The sequence below is a fragment of the Asterias amurensis genome, chromosome 10 (assembly GCF_032118995.1).
Source record: "Asterias amurensis chromosome 10, ASM3211899v1".
Classification (NCBI taxonomy): domain Eukaryota; kingdom Metazoa; phylum Echinodermata; class Asteroidea; order Forcipulatida; family Asteriidae; genus Asterias; species Asterias amurensis.
The window spans coordinates 15,109,522-15,124,168 of record NC_092657.1 but is presented as its reverse complement, the minus strand read 5'-3'; the positions used below and the strand labels follow the sequence as shown (position 1 = coordinate 15,124,168).

Sequence of the window (14,647 nt, the reverse complement as noted above, 5' to 3'; positions counted from 1 at the left end):
GAAAATTTGAGCTCAATTGGTCATCAAAGTTGCGAGATAATAATGAAAGAAAAAACACCCGTCACACAAAGTTGTGTGCGTTTAGATGGTTGATTTCGAGACCTCGAGTTCTTAACTTGAGGTCCCAAAATCAAATTCGTGGATAATTACTTCTTTCTTGAAAACTATGTCACTTCAGAGGGAGCCGTTTCTCACAATGTTTTATCCTATCAACCTCTCCTCATTACTCGTTACCAAGTGAGGTTTTATGCTGTTATTTTGAGTAATTACCAATAGTGTCCACTGCCTTTAATAGCAAATTAATTGCTGAAGAAAACATTTCGAGTGGCACTGTTGGCAACATTGGCAACATTATTCACTTTATGGGATTCTTGGCTGGTTGTCCATTTCTGCGAGATTTTTCTGTGCTTAGCAAGTATTTCTGCTAATATTAGGCTTCGTGAGATTTGTAGCTCAGTTTTTTTTATGGACCAAGAACAGAGAAAACCAGAACACGCAACACAGTTCCACTGTTTTTTATTGGCAAAACCACCCCTAAAATCAGTGCACTGTTTGTCTGATCTGGCCTCTTATGGGCTACCCTTAATTGCCTGATAAGAAAAGGACAGATAACTCTAGACCCCCCTCTTATCAATTATCCTACCACCCAGGATAATGGATGGCTATCCCAAGGGTCAACAAACACTCTGATAAGAGGGGAAACTAAATGAGGGGAGGGGTGGAGGGGCTGTGACCATCAAGATACCCAATAATAAATTGATATCTGTTTACAACTGCAAACAAACTTCGATGTCATGTAGTGTAATCCAGTTGGAGAGTAAACATGTGCACAGTAGTTCACAGGATTTTAAAAGAAATTTGAGTTCAACTTCACAATAGTTGCACTTTACTTTTTGAGAACAAATATATATTTTTGGAGACTAGAAAAAATTTGTTGAGTAGTCCACAAGTCTTTAAATTTGTCAACAGGTCCACAAGGCATATAATATACAAGTGCATTTTACATGCCTCCACACCTGTTTCAAATACATGAATTAGGTGATAAACTGAATGGATGATGTTAAATAATTTTGGGTTGAACAAGGAGAAATTTACTGAACAGGATTTTCACCAACAACCCTGGATTAAAATTCCAGCTCTTTTCCAGGTGAATTCTATTTCGTCAATACCTATTATGTCAAAAGCCAGACATTATGTGACTTTCATTGCCAGGGACAACACCCAAGTTCTCAATACAAGTATTATCATAAATCTTAATTTCTGATTTGTTAATGGTAGCGATCACAAAAATGTACACACTTATTTACATTTATTATTCACATCTGAAAAGGGAAGAATTAGTTAGTTTTCAAATATTTTTATAGCTTACTGGGCAAGCTGAGAAGTAAGTTACTTAGAAGTGGTGTTTGCTACTTCTTCTGGTTACTCTACTGGACAATGTATAAATTTACCAAGAAAGCATTGATAAGTAGAATTTGAAAGTGATCAAATGTCACTGTCAGGATGGCTTACTGGCAACAACAACATTTGACATTAAACTGTGCTATTTAACTCCTGGACTTTCCAACTCCATTCCCGCTGAGTGTGGGAGCAGTGTCAAGCCTTCTATCCCGCAGACATTTGTCCCCACATCTCCAAGACCCATCACCAATCAATCACTCATCTGGGCACTTGGAAGTTATCAACACCCTTGATGTGGGGTAATTGGAACCTCCACTTATACAATAACATTTATCTTGTTCTTAATTACATTAGGGGTTGAGACAGTTACTGGTCTATTTCAAGACATGAAGGGAAGACAGTGGTACTGGTGGCATGAAATCATGCTCCCTTCACCCTCCATGGTCCACATCTACTATCCATAATCACTAGTCAGTGGTTTATTGTATGATCTGTCACATAATAACAACAATAACAGGAATGTGAGTAACTAACAGTAACTCCATTAAAAAAAAGAGGAAACCAGGCAAGAACAAAAGGGGAACAGATTAAAAATTCTTTACTTTTGCACACATAAAGTGAGGAATAGAAAAGAAAAGCGGAAATCAGCCAAAAAGAGGATGCCTGATATAATAACCAGTTGGGCAGCGCTTTTCACACCCGAAGGGCACCTTAGTCAAAGCGCTCCCAAATTATTACCCCGGTCACTGGGCCTTAATTCATTCTAAACCATCTCAGCTCCCTGGGAGTATACATCCTGCGCAATAAATACCCACTACTCTTCTTGTTTCCCTTCTGCCATCAATCCACCAGACATGCGACTCTCCAATTCAAAAAAATAGGAAATTGCTGAACACATTAACTTTTGTACAATATGTTTTATAACCCAATAGAATGATCACAAAGAGAAAGTGTTTCTGGCAGTGGGTTAAGTGCGCCACAGCACTTTGTAAAACCTGTCTTTAAAAGTGTTTCTCTTTGTTTGAGCACCGATCATCTTATTGGTAGATGCACTATACAATATTATTCTGCAACCAAGCAGATCCTTGTCATTTGATTGGAGGATTGTCCGTCACGTGATAGCAAATAAAAGTACTATTGCACGCTACGTCACTCACCGTGCATTCGTTCCATTCAGCGTGGATTTGTTTTCCATCCGAAAAGTACTATTGAACAGGGCATAAAACATCAATGCTGGGGCGTGTCTTTGGTAACGCAACAGAACATACTGCAAGGCACGTCATTATGGTGCCGCATCTCTCAAAACGGCTTAACGCACATAGTCACTGTTTAATCCAACAGGCCGAACCAAAAACGGGTGTAATGTCACAATTAGAAGTTGTATGCCTACGCTTTATTTGTTTTGAAAGTGGTATGGCCAGTTAAAGCCATTGGACACTTTCGGTAAACAATATTGTCCAAGGCTCACACTTCGTGTACCACAACTTATATATAAAATAACAAACCTGTGAAAATTTAGGCTCAATCGTTAATCGGGGTCGGGAGAAAATAACGGGAAAACCCACTCTTGTTTCCCCACGTCTCGCCGTGTCATGACATGTGTTTAAAATCAATCCATAATTCTCGCTATCGAGAATTGATATTGTTTTAATGTTTTCTCAAAAAGTAAAGAATTTCATAGAATAATATTTCAAGATAAGTCTTTCATCATTACCTTCTGTAAACCCTGTAAATTATTTGTAAATCTGTGAACTTGTCTGTACCGAAAGTGTATAATGGTTTTAAAATGACAAAGATCTATAATGTACTTGGATGTTAAATAAAACAAATAATGAATTCTAATGAATAAAACAAATAATGAATTCGTTGAAAGATTGAATGTTCTATTCAACAAGGCGGAATCTTTCAACTCTTGAAAATATTTGCACCAATGATTGCACTCATAAACATTCATTGTTTGTATTATTGTACTAGTCCCTAGCACTTCTTCACTAGACAATGTACGCCAGACAGGTATGGGCATGCTCCGGTTGGGCGCGAGGTGTACAAGTTGCAACATTACTTTGCAGAAAAACTTGGGGTTGGGAGTAGGCCTAAATACCTTGAAAAAGTTTTAAGTACACACTAACAAACTTGCCAGTTGCCAAGCTCTCTTCTCTTACCCCCCTTAGCCAAAACCCCATGCAACAATCTACAATATGGCATGTAGAGTTTCGCATGAGATTAAATTTTAACTAGTGTTATCTTGTGTATTATCATAATTCAATTGTTCATGACGGTGAAGATTTATAAATGGGGCGAATTAACTGATAAAATGTCAGCGAGGTCAGGCTAGGCTGGTTAAGCCTGGTGGCAATCAGCAAAGACAGGAGTATGGTTTGATATTTAGCCTGGGATGTCTCTGGGTTAGCTTTTCTATTGTGTAATCAGGCCTGATACTTCATGGTAAGCATAGGCAACCTAGGTGATTGCCTCCATGCCCCTAAGCCTTGGTGCCCTTGAAATGCTTATTACTAAAAAGTTCTACATTGCAGGCTTGAAACTTCACAGAGGCAATGGAGGCAATCGTCTCTGTTGCCCCTCTCCATTGCTTTAGTGCGCTTGAAATGCTCCAATACAAATTTGCAATTTCCTCATAGGGTGCCCTATACCAAGGAGAAAATACCTTGGTGGCCTTGCCCTTTCAAAAACAAAGCATGCATGGCTGTTAAGTCTATGTTCAAATTGATTGGAGGATCAGAAGTGCAACATATTTTGCAAATTCCAATGGACTAGGAAAGTCTTCCCAGGTCTCACCGCACACTAGCACGACATAACAAGTTCTATGGGCTAGGTACACTCAAAACTGTGCAACCTACCTACTAAAATTTCTCAAATTTCTTCCTTCCAGATGTGAATAATTGTTAAAATGTTTCTTTTAGTGTATGAATGTGTAACTCATTGACCATTAAACTGGTTGTGATCACTATGGTGTAGCGGCGGTGCCGATCGACCGGTAGGGGGCGCCAGCACGACTCCCCTTCGGAGCAACGCTTGTGGCCCAGACCAGCCGATCGTGTCTGCTCGCTGGAGAGGGCGCTCTCTGGCCTAGGTTGCTGCTTCGTGTAATTTCATGACTTGTTGTGTGTGAATAAACCTCCAAAGAAACGGACAGAAAAGGCAGTTAATTGTACCTTCAATTGTGTCATTCAACTGTGTACAACGCAACCCACGGTCGACGCTACAATATTAAATTGATACTCCAAAACACACCAGAAACTTTGGTTAGGAATGACTAACACCCTTTTCACACTGATCTCTCCATATCCACTGGAATACAGCCCCGGGAAGGCCCCAGGCCTGATACTTCACGGAGGCAACGAAGGCGATTGCCTCCGTGTCCCCTGACCATTGCCTTGGTGCCCTTGAAATGCTCCAGTACAAATTTGCAATTTCATCATAGGGTGCCCTTTACCAAGAAGAAAATGCCTTGCGCCCCTAGACATTTTTTACCCCCATGGTTTACCCTGGCACACTAGTTAATTGTGCATTTAAGTTCCCCTAGATGCTCCAAGTTTAAAATGTCGTCTTTCTGATGCAATAATGGTAGCAAGCACATCACCCTTTAAATTTACAACCTCAAAAAATCCCCTAAATGTATCAAAGACATGAAACTTTGAAGTGTATTTTTTTTTAACAGGGCCTACTTAAAACTTTGATTCACCCTATTATACCATGAAGAATGTTGGGATGGTTTAGGTCGTTAATTTTTAAAGGTCCAGTTCTCCCACCCATGCCATGAGTACAGCACACGTGTTTCCCTCCCACCTATCACCCAATTCCTACAAACAAGCCAAACAGCATAACCCAAACAGACACGACCCTTCTTCCAAAATTTAAGACCCCCTCAGGGTCCTTAAATACTACCTACAGTATTCATTACAGTATTTTGTTAAACCAGTGACAACCATTTAAAAAGTCAATAAACACCAATCCTTTCCACTGTTGTGAATTGTAAAGGAACTGTAAAGGTTTAACACCTCTTTCATGAACATTGTGTAGGGCACACTTCTCCCACCAGCAATTAGGGCACTGGGGGACAGAGGAGGTTGCCCACAATGCTGGGGGATTAGGAGGTTGTTTGGCACTGTTAAGAAGTGTTAAGAAGCCTGGATGGTCAATTAAAGATCACCTATCAATTCACCTGGTTTTATAGGCCTTGTTGCCTTTGTGGTTTCATGGTGTTTAAGCAATGCATGGATCATGCTTTGGGGCATGTTGATTGTCAACAAAACAAAGTGTCCTCTCCCCTTTGATCTTGCAGCTACCATGGAAATTATTGGCCTTTATTTTAGCATGTTTTCAGCAAGGAGCTATACAAAAAGTTATATGTTTTTAAGTAACTGATCTTTATAAATGATAACTGCTTGGATGTTTTGAAGAGGCTTCCTTATCCTTTCAGAGGTCTTTATTGGTTTGCTTTATTGTCGTTCTCATGTTTCACAAATAGAGGCTTTACACCATTATGACCAGGGCTGAAAATTAACAGCAGACCACAAACCTGAGGTCAGTGATCTTAAACCAGTATCCTCATCGGAAAAGTCAACTGGCTGGGGTCAAATTTGCGAAAAAAAATCCACAACTTACAGAACCCAGAGTTTGTAACCAAAAAGAGTTATTGGCCAGGATTCTTGCAACATGCATTGTGTTTTATTTGTGAACAGTTAATAAACTAAGGGTGGGGACTATCAACAGGTGTTTTGGTTTATTTTATTCTTCAAGAGAGCTGTCCAATCAAGAACTTTACAAAAACTATGAAAACAAAGTATCAGTTATCATTAATTTGTTAAACTATTTTATTTTTAAGAACCCATTCAAGAAAGGTTTGCAGCCAGAAATATGATCTTGAGAGAAACGCATAACAGACATGATATTTGGCCATTTGAAAAAAAAAGTTAGATTTATTTTTAGCAGAAGGGCTGAATAAAACAATTGTGTTTAAGGTCTAAAAGACTTTTTTATGCCATTTAAAGGCAATGGACACTATTGGTAATTACTCAAAATAATTATCATTATAAAACCTTTCTTGGTTTCGAGTAATGGGGAGAGGTTGATAGTATAAAACATTGTGAGAAACGGCTCCCTCTGAAGTAAGTAGTTTTCGAGAGAGAAGTAATTTTCCACGGATTTGATTTCGAGACCTCAGATTTAGAATATGAGGTCTCGAAATCAAGCATCTGAAAGCACACATTTTCGTGTGACAAGGGTGTTTTTTTTTTCTTTCATTATTATCTCGCAACTTCGACAATCGATTGAGCTCAAATTTTCACAAGTTTGTTATTTTATGCATACAGTGGGATACACTAACTGTAAAAACTAGTCTATGACAATTACCAATAGTGTCCACTGTCTTTTATCAGTCTGTTCTTCAAATTTGTCCAAGGACAAAAATCTGAAACCAGACTTAAGTAGGAAAAATGTCATATCTGGCATAAATAGGGCGGCGGGTCTACAATACTTGCAACAACTGAACAGTCCCCTTTCACCCACATAAAAAAGTGGGCGTGTACACAAATTTATGCATGCACACAACTAAAAAAATACAGGATGGATATAAGCTCAACATGTTACAATAGGTTTGTTCAATGGAGGACGAGTTCATCGTATCTTCGTCACTGTGTGACGAGGTATTATCTTTGCTCATGACTACAAAGTTAATTATACACCAGGAGGGTCCAAGGGTCTATTGTATTGGCGAGGCTACCAGGCCGTGTCTAAAGTGCACGTGGCATCATACTATATCCTCAGATGTAGGATTAGCTAATGTCGGTTGGTTTTGTTTGCGCCATATTGTACGGAGTGTCGGTATCACTGCTTTTGAGGAAATGATAAGAAGAAGACTGTCCTATTATTTTTTTTTAAAGTTTGTTAATAAATGCAATTCTGGCTGGCTAGGTTAAATATTGCTCGTTTAATGTTTAAAGAGCGGGGTTATGGACACCTTTTGGTAATTACTCTAAAAAAATTCCCTTCAAAGTAATGGGGTTTTAGGGAGCGGAATTCAAAACATTTCAATCTGAGAAGCGATTCCATAATTACAAATTGCCTGTACCATATTTTTAGCAATATATCTCAAAAACCTTAGTATGCATTTTCTACAGCTTTGTTTTATTGCATACATTTATTTAGAATTAAAGCAATCAAATATTATTCCAAAAACCATGCGAATAAAGTTACCTGGAAAAACTTTACCTTGAATACAGTGCTGACTTATTGAGAAATTGAATTAAAAACTTTAACAGTAAAGTTTTGTAAAAAAGTGTCAAATCAACATTTTAGGGAGGCGACTGCTGGTACATGTACCAACCCCATCTCTGGCTATATTCAGACACCATGAAAATTTCAAAAAATCACTGCAGGCAATTTTGGGGGATTCCTTTTTTTTTAACAATAGGGGGATTCACTTTTGAAACAAATAACATAATTTTATTTCTTGTCCTGGTAATCACTAGCATGACTCTGCTGCCTTTACACACTCTACCCCAAAAATGTATAATACTTTGTTATACATTAATTATTTTGTCATTTCAGTCTGAAAAAGGTCAATATAATTATACACAGAACACATTGTGTCTGTATTTTAGCCTACCACATTTACCAGTGTTTTCAGTAAATCAATTTAAGGCCGAAGTTGCCTTGCCCTAAAAGTTTCTAAATTCTTTGCCTGCCTCGCGCCCCAACTACACAAGTATACTTGTAACAACAAAGTTTCAGTCCTGAATTCATAATCAGTAATTTACAGAATGGCTTGTTCCTTCAAGGTTCTGTAGCAGTTTAAAAATTAACCAGACTTATGTTAATACTAAATTACTTAGGGCGTAATGTATTAAAACGTAGGAGGCTAAAGTCCTGACAGTGACAAGGCAAGGCATAATGATTGCGTGGTACAACTTGCAGGAATAAACATGCATTACTGTTCCCACCCACACAAGAACGGTTGATGCACTGTGTCAGACCTGTAGGCCTATGCTTCGTTTTTGAAAGGGCAAGGGCACCAAGGCATTTTCTCTTTGGCAAAGGGCGCCCTATGAGGAAATTGTAAATTTCTATTGTCAGAGCATTACAAGGGCACCAAAGCAATGGAAAGGGGCAACGGAGACAATCGCCTCCGTAGCCTGCAATGTAGAACTTTCTGTTTTCATGTTCCCAGTGTGTGAGGAATAGGAAAAGGTAGCCTGCAATGTAGAACTTTCTGTTTTCATGTTCCAAGTGTGTGAGGAATAGAAAAATCAATTATGAAAAGTGATACTCACCACCAAAATTAACCGGGGGCCAGACTAACTACCATTTGAGCCCCAAATTTAGTCATTTTAAAAATGCCTCAAACTTGCAATAGGAAAACAAACAAACTATAGTGCCTGCACTATTTAGCTTAAAAAGGGTGCTTTATCATTTGCTGCAGTTTGAGGGGGTGTGTCCCAATCAGATGGTTTGCAGCATGGCTTACTAAATCAATGATTGACACCCTATCATGGTGCCACTGTTGCTTAATTTGCCACAATATTGAAAAAAGCTCCTGAAATCAAACTGTTTTTCGGAAACAGTACTGAAATTCAATAAGTCCATGAGTCTATTCAGTGTTCTCCCTCAACATTGGCCTGCTGATGAAATGCCAGTTAAAGGCAGTGGACACTATTGGTATTTACTCAAAAGAATTATTGCCATAAAACCTTTCTTGGTGACGAGTAATGGGGAGAGGTTAATGGTATAAACCATTGTGCGAAAAGGCTCCCTCTGAAGTGCCATAGTTTTGGAGGAAGAAGTTATTTTCCACGGATTTGATTGTGAGACCTCAGATTTAGAACTTGAGGTCTTGAAATCAACCATCTAAACGCACACAACTTTGTGTGACAAGGGTGTTTTTTTCTTTTATTATTATCTCGCAAGTTTAATGACCGATTGAGCTCAAATTTTCACAGGTTTATTATTTTATGCATAAGTTGAGATACACCAACTGTGTGAAGGCTAGTCTTTGACGATTACCAATAGTGTCCACTGGCTTTAAAACAACTGAGGACCAGCCAAATTCTGTCCAACTGGCCAGCTAGCTCGGGATTTTTACTTCCCACTGACTGTGCATCACCTTTGTTTTAAAATGAATTCAAATTACGCGGCTTTGCATTTCCAAGATAAAATTATAAGCCACATAAGAAACTGACCGGGTAATTTTATATTAAAGTTTTGTGTCCTTTGTGGTTTATAAATTAATTTCAAAATTGTACTGAACTCTTTCTACATCATCCACAGCATCTTGTTTGTAAAAATCACATGGCATTATGTTGAATACATTTTCATCGCTTCCAGGTCATCAGTACATCTACTGTATTTGTGTGTACACTGCACTCACACATAATACACACAAATCTGAAATGTGCACGACCCCGAGAGACAAAACAAGATGGCGGCCAACAATAAAATAGAATAAAAAGCGTGCAATAAAACACAGGGAAAGCCCTGGCTCACTCTGTAAATATGTCTCTGGTCTGATTTACGATAGAAAATGACCATGGTTAGAGGATTATAACCCTTGGACAAATTTGAAGGAGGACAGGTACCTATTCACACAGTTGAGAAGAAAACAAGCTAAAGAGGTTGCGCTTTGTTTGGCTAGTAATGTTGGTACAAGTCCTTTTTTGTTTGCATGGGGCTAGAGGGTTAGTTAGTGAAGATCCTTTCTGTGGTTTGTGTGAATGTGGTACTCATTCTACAACCATGCCATTGTCCCCTCTTTTCTTTGTAAAATCATGTAAAAACTACCTGATTGAAATATGAAGCTATTGAATTTTAAGTTATTTAATTTCTCAGAACTACTTTAAATTGAAATTAATAGCTGTCAGGCCTGGATACTGACAAAATACAGGGCGATGGCCTACATGTAAGAATGTTTTATTTATGCCAACTTAAATTTTAAATTTGGTAATTTATAATGGCTTTCAAAACTAGCCTTACTAAGGAAAACAACTCTTGTTTTCTTTGGATTTCTTTAAAGATATTGATCAGGGGTCGACATTAAGTGTATTTCCATGGTAGTCAGCAGGGCTAGTGACCAATAATTTTTAGTAGCCCTGATTAGATTTTGGTAGCCCAAAAGCCACGTTATGTCTCGCGTCACGGCTCAAACTTTACAACACACCAATAACATAGTTCTTTATTGTTTGTGATGATGATTTTTGCATTATTATTCAACTAGCCCGTCGGGCTATCAAACTGGAAAAATCAGTAGCCCGGATGTAAATCTGGTAGTCCCGGGCTAGCGGGCTAGTGGCAATTTCGACCCCTGTTGATAAAAAGATAAAAGTTTACAATGTTTAGCCCTGCACACCAGCAGCAGTGTGTACAAGTTGTACACATGTAGGTGACATTTAGACCTTGGAAGTTCATCTTTGAGAGGACAAGGCCAATTTCATTTTGCAAAGAGCACTTCCATTGGTAAATCTTTCTGCCATTTGAAAACTTTTGAAGGCGTGCCTTTGAAGCAATAACCACAGCAACAGAGGCCATGGCATCTTAAAGGAACACGTTGCCTTGGATCGGACGAGTTGGTCTATAAAAAGCGCTTGAAACCGTTTTTTGTAAAATACATATGGTTGGAAAGATGTTTTAAAAGTAGAATACAATGATCCACACAAGTTTGCTTCGAAATTGCGTGGTTTTTCTTTTGTTGTGCAAATTAACACCGTCGGCCATTTATGGGAGTCAAAAATTTGACTCCCATAAATTGCCGAATGTGTTAGTCGACGAGGTAAAAGGAAAACCGTGCAATTTCGAGGCATGTTTGTGTGGATCACTGTATACTACTTTTACAACATCTTTCTAACCATGCATTTTATAAAAAACGGTTTCAAATGCTTTTCAAAGACCAACTTGACCGATCCAAGGCAACGTGTTCCTTTAACTGACAATTTATTTGAGGTTTTAGTCCCTCGGCCAATAATCACCGTTACCTTGACATGGGATTGACAATTTTGTTTCCCTAACTTAAATACCAATTTGAATATTTTTCTTTTGTGGTTCACAACAAAATTTAGTTTGTTGAAAAGTGGTTCTGTGTACTTTCCTTGAAAAGGCAGAGTTAACCCACAAAAGTAATGTTTACTGACATCTTGGTTGGTCATGATTCCCTTACAGTAGAGGTCACTGTCTAGGCATCAACTTTACAGAGAAGTAAACCAATTGAAAATGGTAGGCCCCCTACTTAAACAGTTGTTTTAGCTGGTAACCTTTTTCAGGTTAGCGAATGTCAGTTCTTCATGCTTACCATAATATAATCCATTCCACATGTAGGCCTGCTGTCTGTGACTGATAACTACTTATTTTTGCTTAGCAGAAAACTGTTTAACAATTTTCCGCTATTGAAGCAGCTAATGCTATCTGAATTTGACCCCAATGGAACTCCATTTATATTTTCGGGGAACTGTCCTCCCCTGTCTGTCGAGCAATTTTGCACAGCGAAATATTCAGACTGAAGCTACCCATAGATCTGTATTGTGCACACTACATTGTAAATGTTAATTTTGGAGTTTGAAAATGTAGGTTTTTGAGTAGAAATTTATAAAGTTTGTTAAGCATTTTACTGTGCTCATAAGGAATTGCAGTCACATTTCAACTTATTTATTGAGGGTAATGCTAAAAAAAATCAACAAAAATCAATGTGAAATATTACTCTCAAAATACCATCTTATCTTTAGGGATTTTAAACCACAAAGGCTTAAAGGGGTCCCAAAAAAGTTCACAATAAAGTTTCAGTAATTGGATCCTGGTCCTAAATAAAGATTACATTGTATTATTAAAAGAGTTTTGTGGGTTCAGCAGATTCAATAAATACAGGAATAACTTTTTCAATGTTGGATTTTTGTTGGATTTGTGTTGGATGGGTGCGAGGACACTTCGCACGTATGTACGTTTGTCGCTTTGTACCCTGGACATCTCATACCTTTTGCAAGGTACAAATTGACTTTGGACTCTTGGACACTTCGTACTGTATAAGACACTTCGTACATTGTTTCAGGACACTTTGGTAAAAAGTGACCAATTTGGTTTCGATATGAAGTGGCAAAGGTACAAAGTGTCCGACATTGGATGTTAACCAGGATTTTGAAATCCATTTTTGGTGGTCGTAATTATTTATAGATTGAAAGACCTGGATTTTATGTTCTTTTGAAAATTACTTTTTTAAGTTTCTTTGAAAAGAAATTACTTGGTTTACCAGAAAAATCCACTATCAAGATGGATGAAGGCTAGTTACGTTATCGCAACGAGATGAAGGTGGGGTCTAAATTCATTCATTCCTCCATGTATGGTTCATTTAACAGTTTAATAGGCCCCCCTATCCCTATTGACTTCAGAAAGTTTAGCCTCGATCGATACGACTTTAATAAAAAGGAAATCTTCTGTTGTCTGTTTTACGATACTCTACCTGCAAAATAAACTTGAAATTACTAAGCAAAAAATTTAACGACACTACATGTAGCTGATTAACTTCCATCATAGTTTAAAACCATACTTTGTGTTGTAATCAACAAGTAAGTTTATGGTTTTAAATTTAAACTTTTATCTGCAATCTTATTTTTAATAAATTATGATGGAAAAAAACACGCTTTCATTTTCAACATGTCAATAAAACCTGTGTCTACAAAATTTCTTAAGTAATAATTTTCATAATTTGAAAAACTCAATGTGAACCCAAAAGCCCCCTCAGTTTCTGGTGATAATACCTGATATGAGTGATAATGATTTAGTCACTTATTTAGCAAAAACAAAATTCTTCAATAATTCAATCAAATTTTAAAGTTTTACAAAGTATTTTGAATGTAATTATTGGAGGTCACTTCCTAGTTTTTAAATCTGTATTCTTGTTTCAAACAGGTTATGAACTTACGGTCTTCATGATGTCCTCGTCGACATCTCTTTCTGGCTCAGCCCAGTCCACCATGATCTGATGTCCCCACAGCTGAATTCTACCGGGGATGAGTTTTCGTCTCGCCATGGCTGCCGCTCGGTGATTCTCGAATTCGACGAAAGCAAAGCCTCTGTTTTTCGATTTATCCGTCGCCGACGGGTAGACAATGACATCGGTGACCTGCTCGGTAACTTTGGACATTTCTTCGAGGATCTCATTTCGCTTCTTGTTCTTGGGAATCCCTCCAACAAAAAGACGGCAGTTGTCGACGCTTGGGCATACCCCGAGGTATCGGCCTTTCCGGATTTCGTAGTTGTTGAGCTGTTTCACCGCTTTCTTGCCATCTTCCTTGTTCGTGAACATCACAAATGCATACCCCCTGTTGTTACCACTAAAATCCATCATCAGTCTCAGTTCGTAGATTTTCCCAATTTTCATGAAGACCGGCACAAGCTCGTCTTCGAAGAGATCACGGGGTATTTTCCCGACGAAGACCTCGCAGCCCCTGCTTGGTGGCTGTCCCTCCCAGCCAGGGCACGGCCCGCCGTACTTCCTCTGGCCGTTCTCCTGAACAATGTCGTAGCCGGTCTTCTCCATGAGCGCCAGAAGGGCTGCCTCATTCCGGGCCCCGGCAATTCCCTCGGGTGCTGACTTTCCGATTGAGTTTTCCATGATTCGTTCCTATTTGATTCGGTGTGATTAGGGCTAAGGTTGGCCAAGGAATGATCTGAAAAATCACTTCATATCTTGATGGTTGAATAATTTACTAGAGTTTAATCTGGTGTCGATGTCACATGTACCTTGCCAACAGCGTGCGTCAGATTGTGTGCGAAAAGTGAGCATCAAAACTGCCCCCTATCGATACAAAACCAAAGTATCGATCTATCGAAACAAATGTTTAGGCTCGTCAAAAAAACAATCTCGTCTGTGATTTTTACAAACTTTTGCTCAAATTCTTGAAAATTTTATCCTTTTGAGGAAGTTGATCACTTTCAAATAACTCTGGTCAGTCTAAGATTTGCTTTCACGGTCTTTTTACAATTGCCGATTTATAATAATTGATTGCTACCAATAAAAAGATCACCCCCGGCGTCATCGCCTCAAGTGATCCAGCGCATGCGCAGTATCCGAGATGGCGGCGATGTCGGCTGCTCACGCAAAGTCAATATTGATTGTGTTAGCAGGTCAGATGTCAAAGTTGTAATTGGCTCAAAGTTGTCCTTTTCATAATCTGATTTTTTTTTTTAGACTATAGTGTGTTATTTTAAGAAGAGCCTAAAAACCAAAAGAGCATTTCGCTGGGGCATC

At 38.5% G+C, this 14,647-nt stretch overlaps 1 protein-coding gene across 4 annotated transcripts in view; it reads right to left on the bottom strand.

The window, feature by feature from the left end:
• The window catches only part of LOC139943505 (APOBEC1 complementation factor-like), a 46,230-nt gene extending 31,953 nt beyond the window's left edge, over positions 1 to 14,277 (bottom strand). The window contains exon 1 of one of the 4 annotated variants that reach the window (XM_071940329.1): positions 13,319 to 14,277. In XM_071940329.1, coding sequence (XP_071796430.1) covers positions 13,319 to 14,011 — 693 coding nt within the window. In that variant the 5' untranslated portion in view covers positions 14,012 to 14,277. The remainder of the gene's footprint in view (positions 1 to 13,318) is intronic. The other 3 variants (XM_071940331.1, XM_071940333.1, XM_071940332.1) reach the window with 3 other exon arrangements.
• Between the last annotated feature and the right edge of the window lie 370 nt (positions 14,278 to 14,647).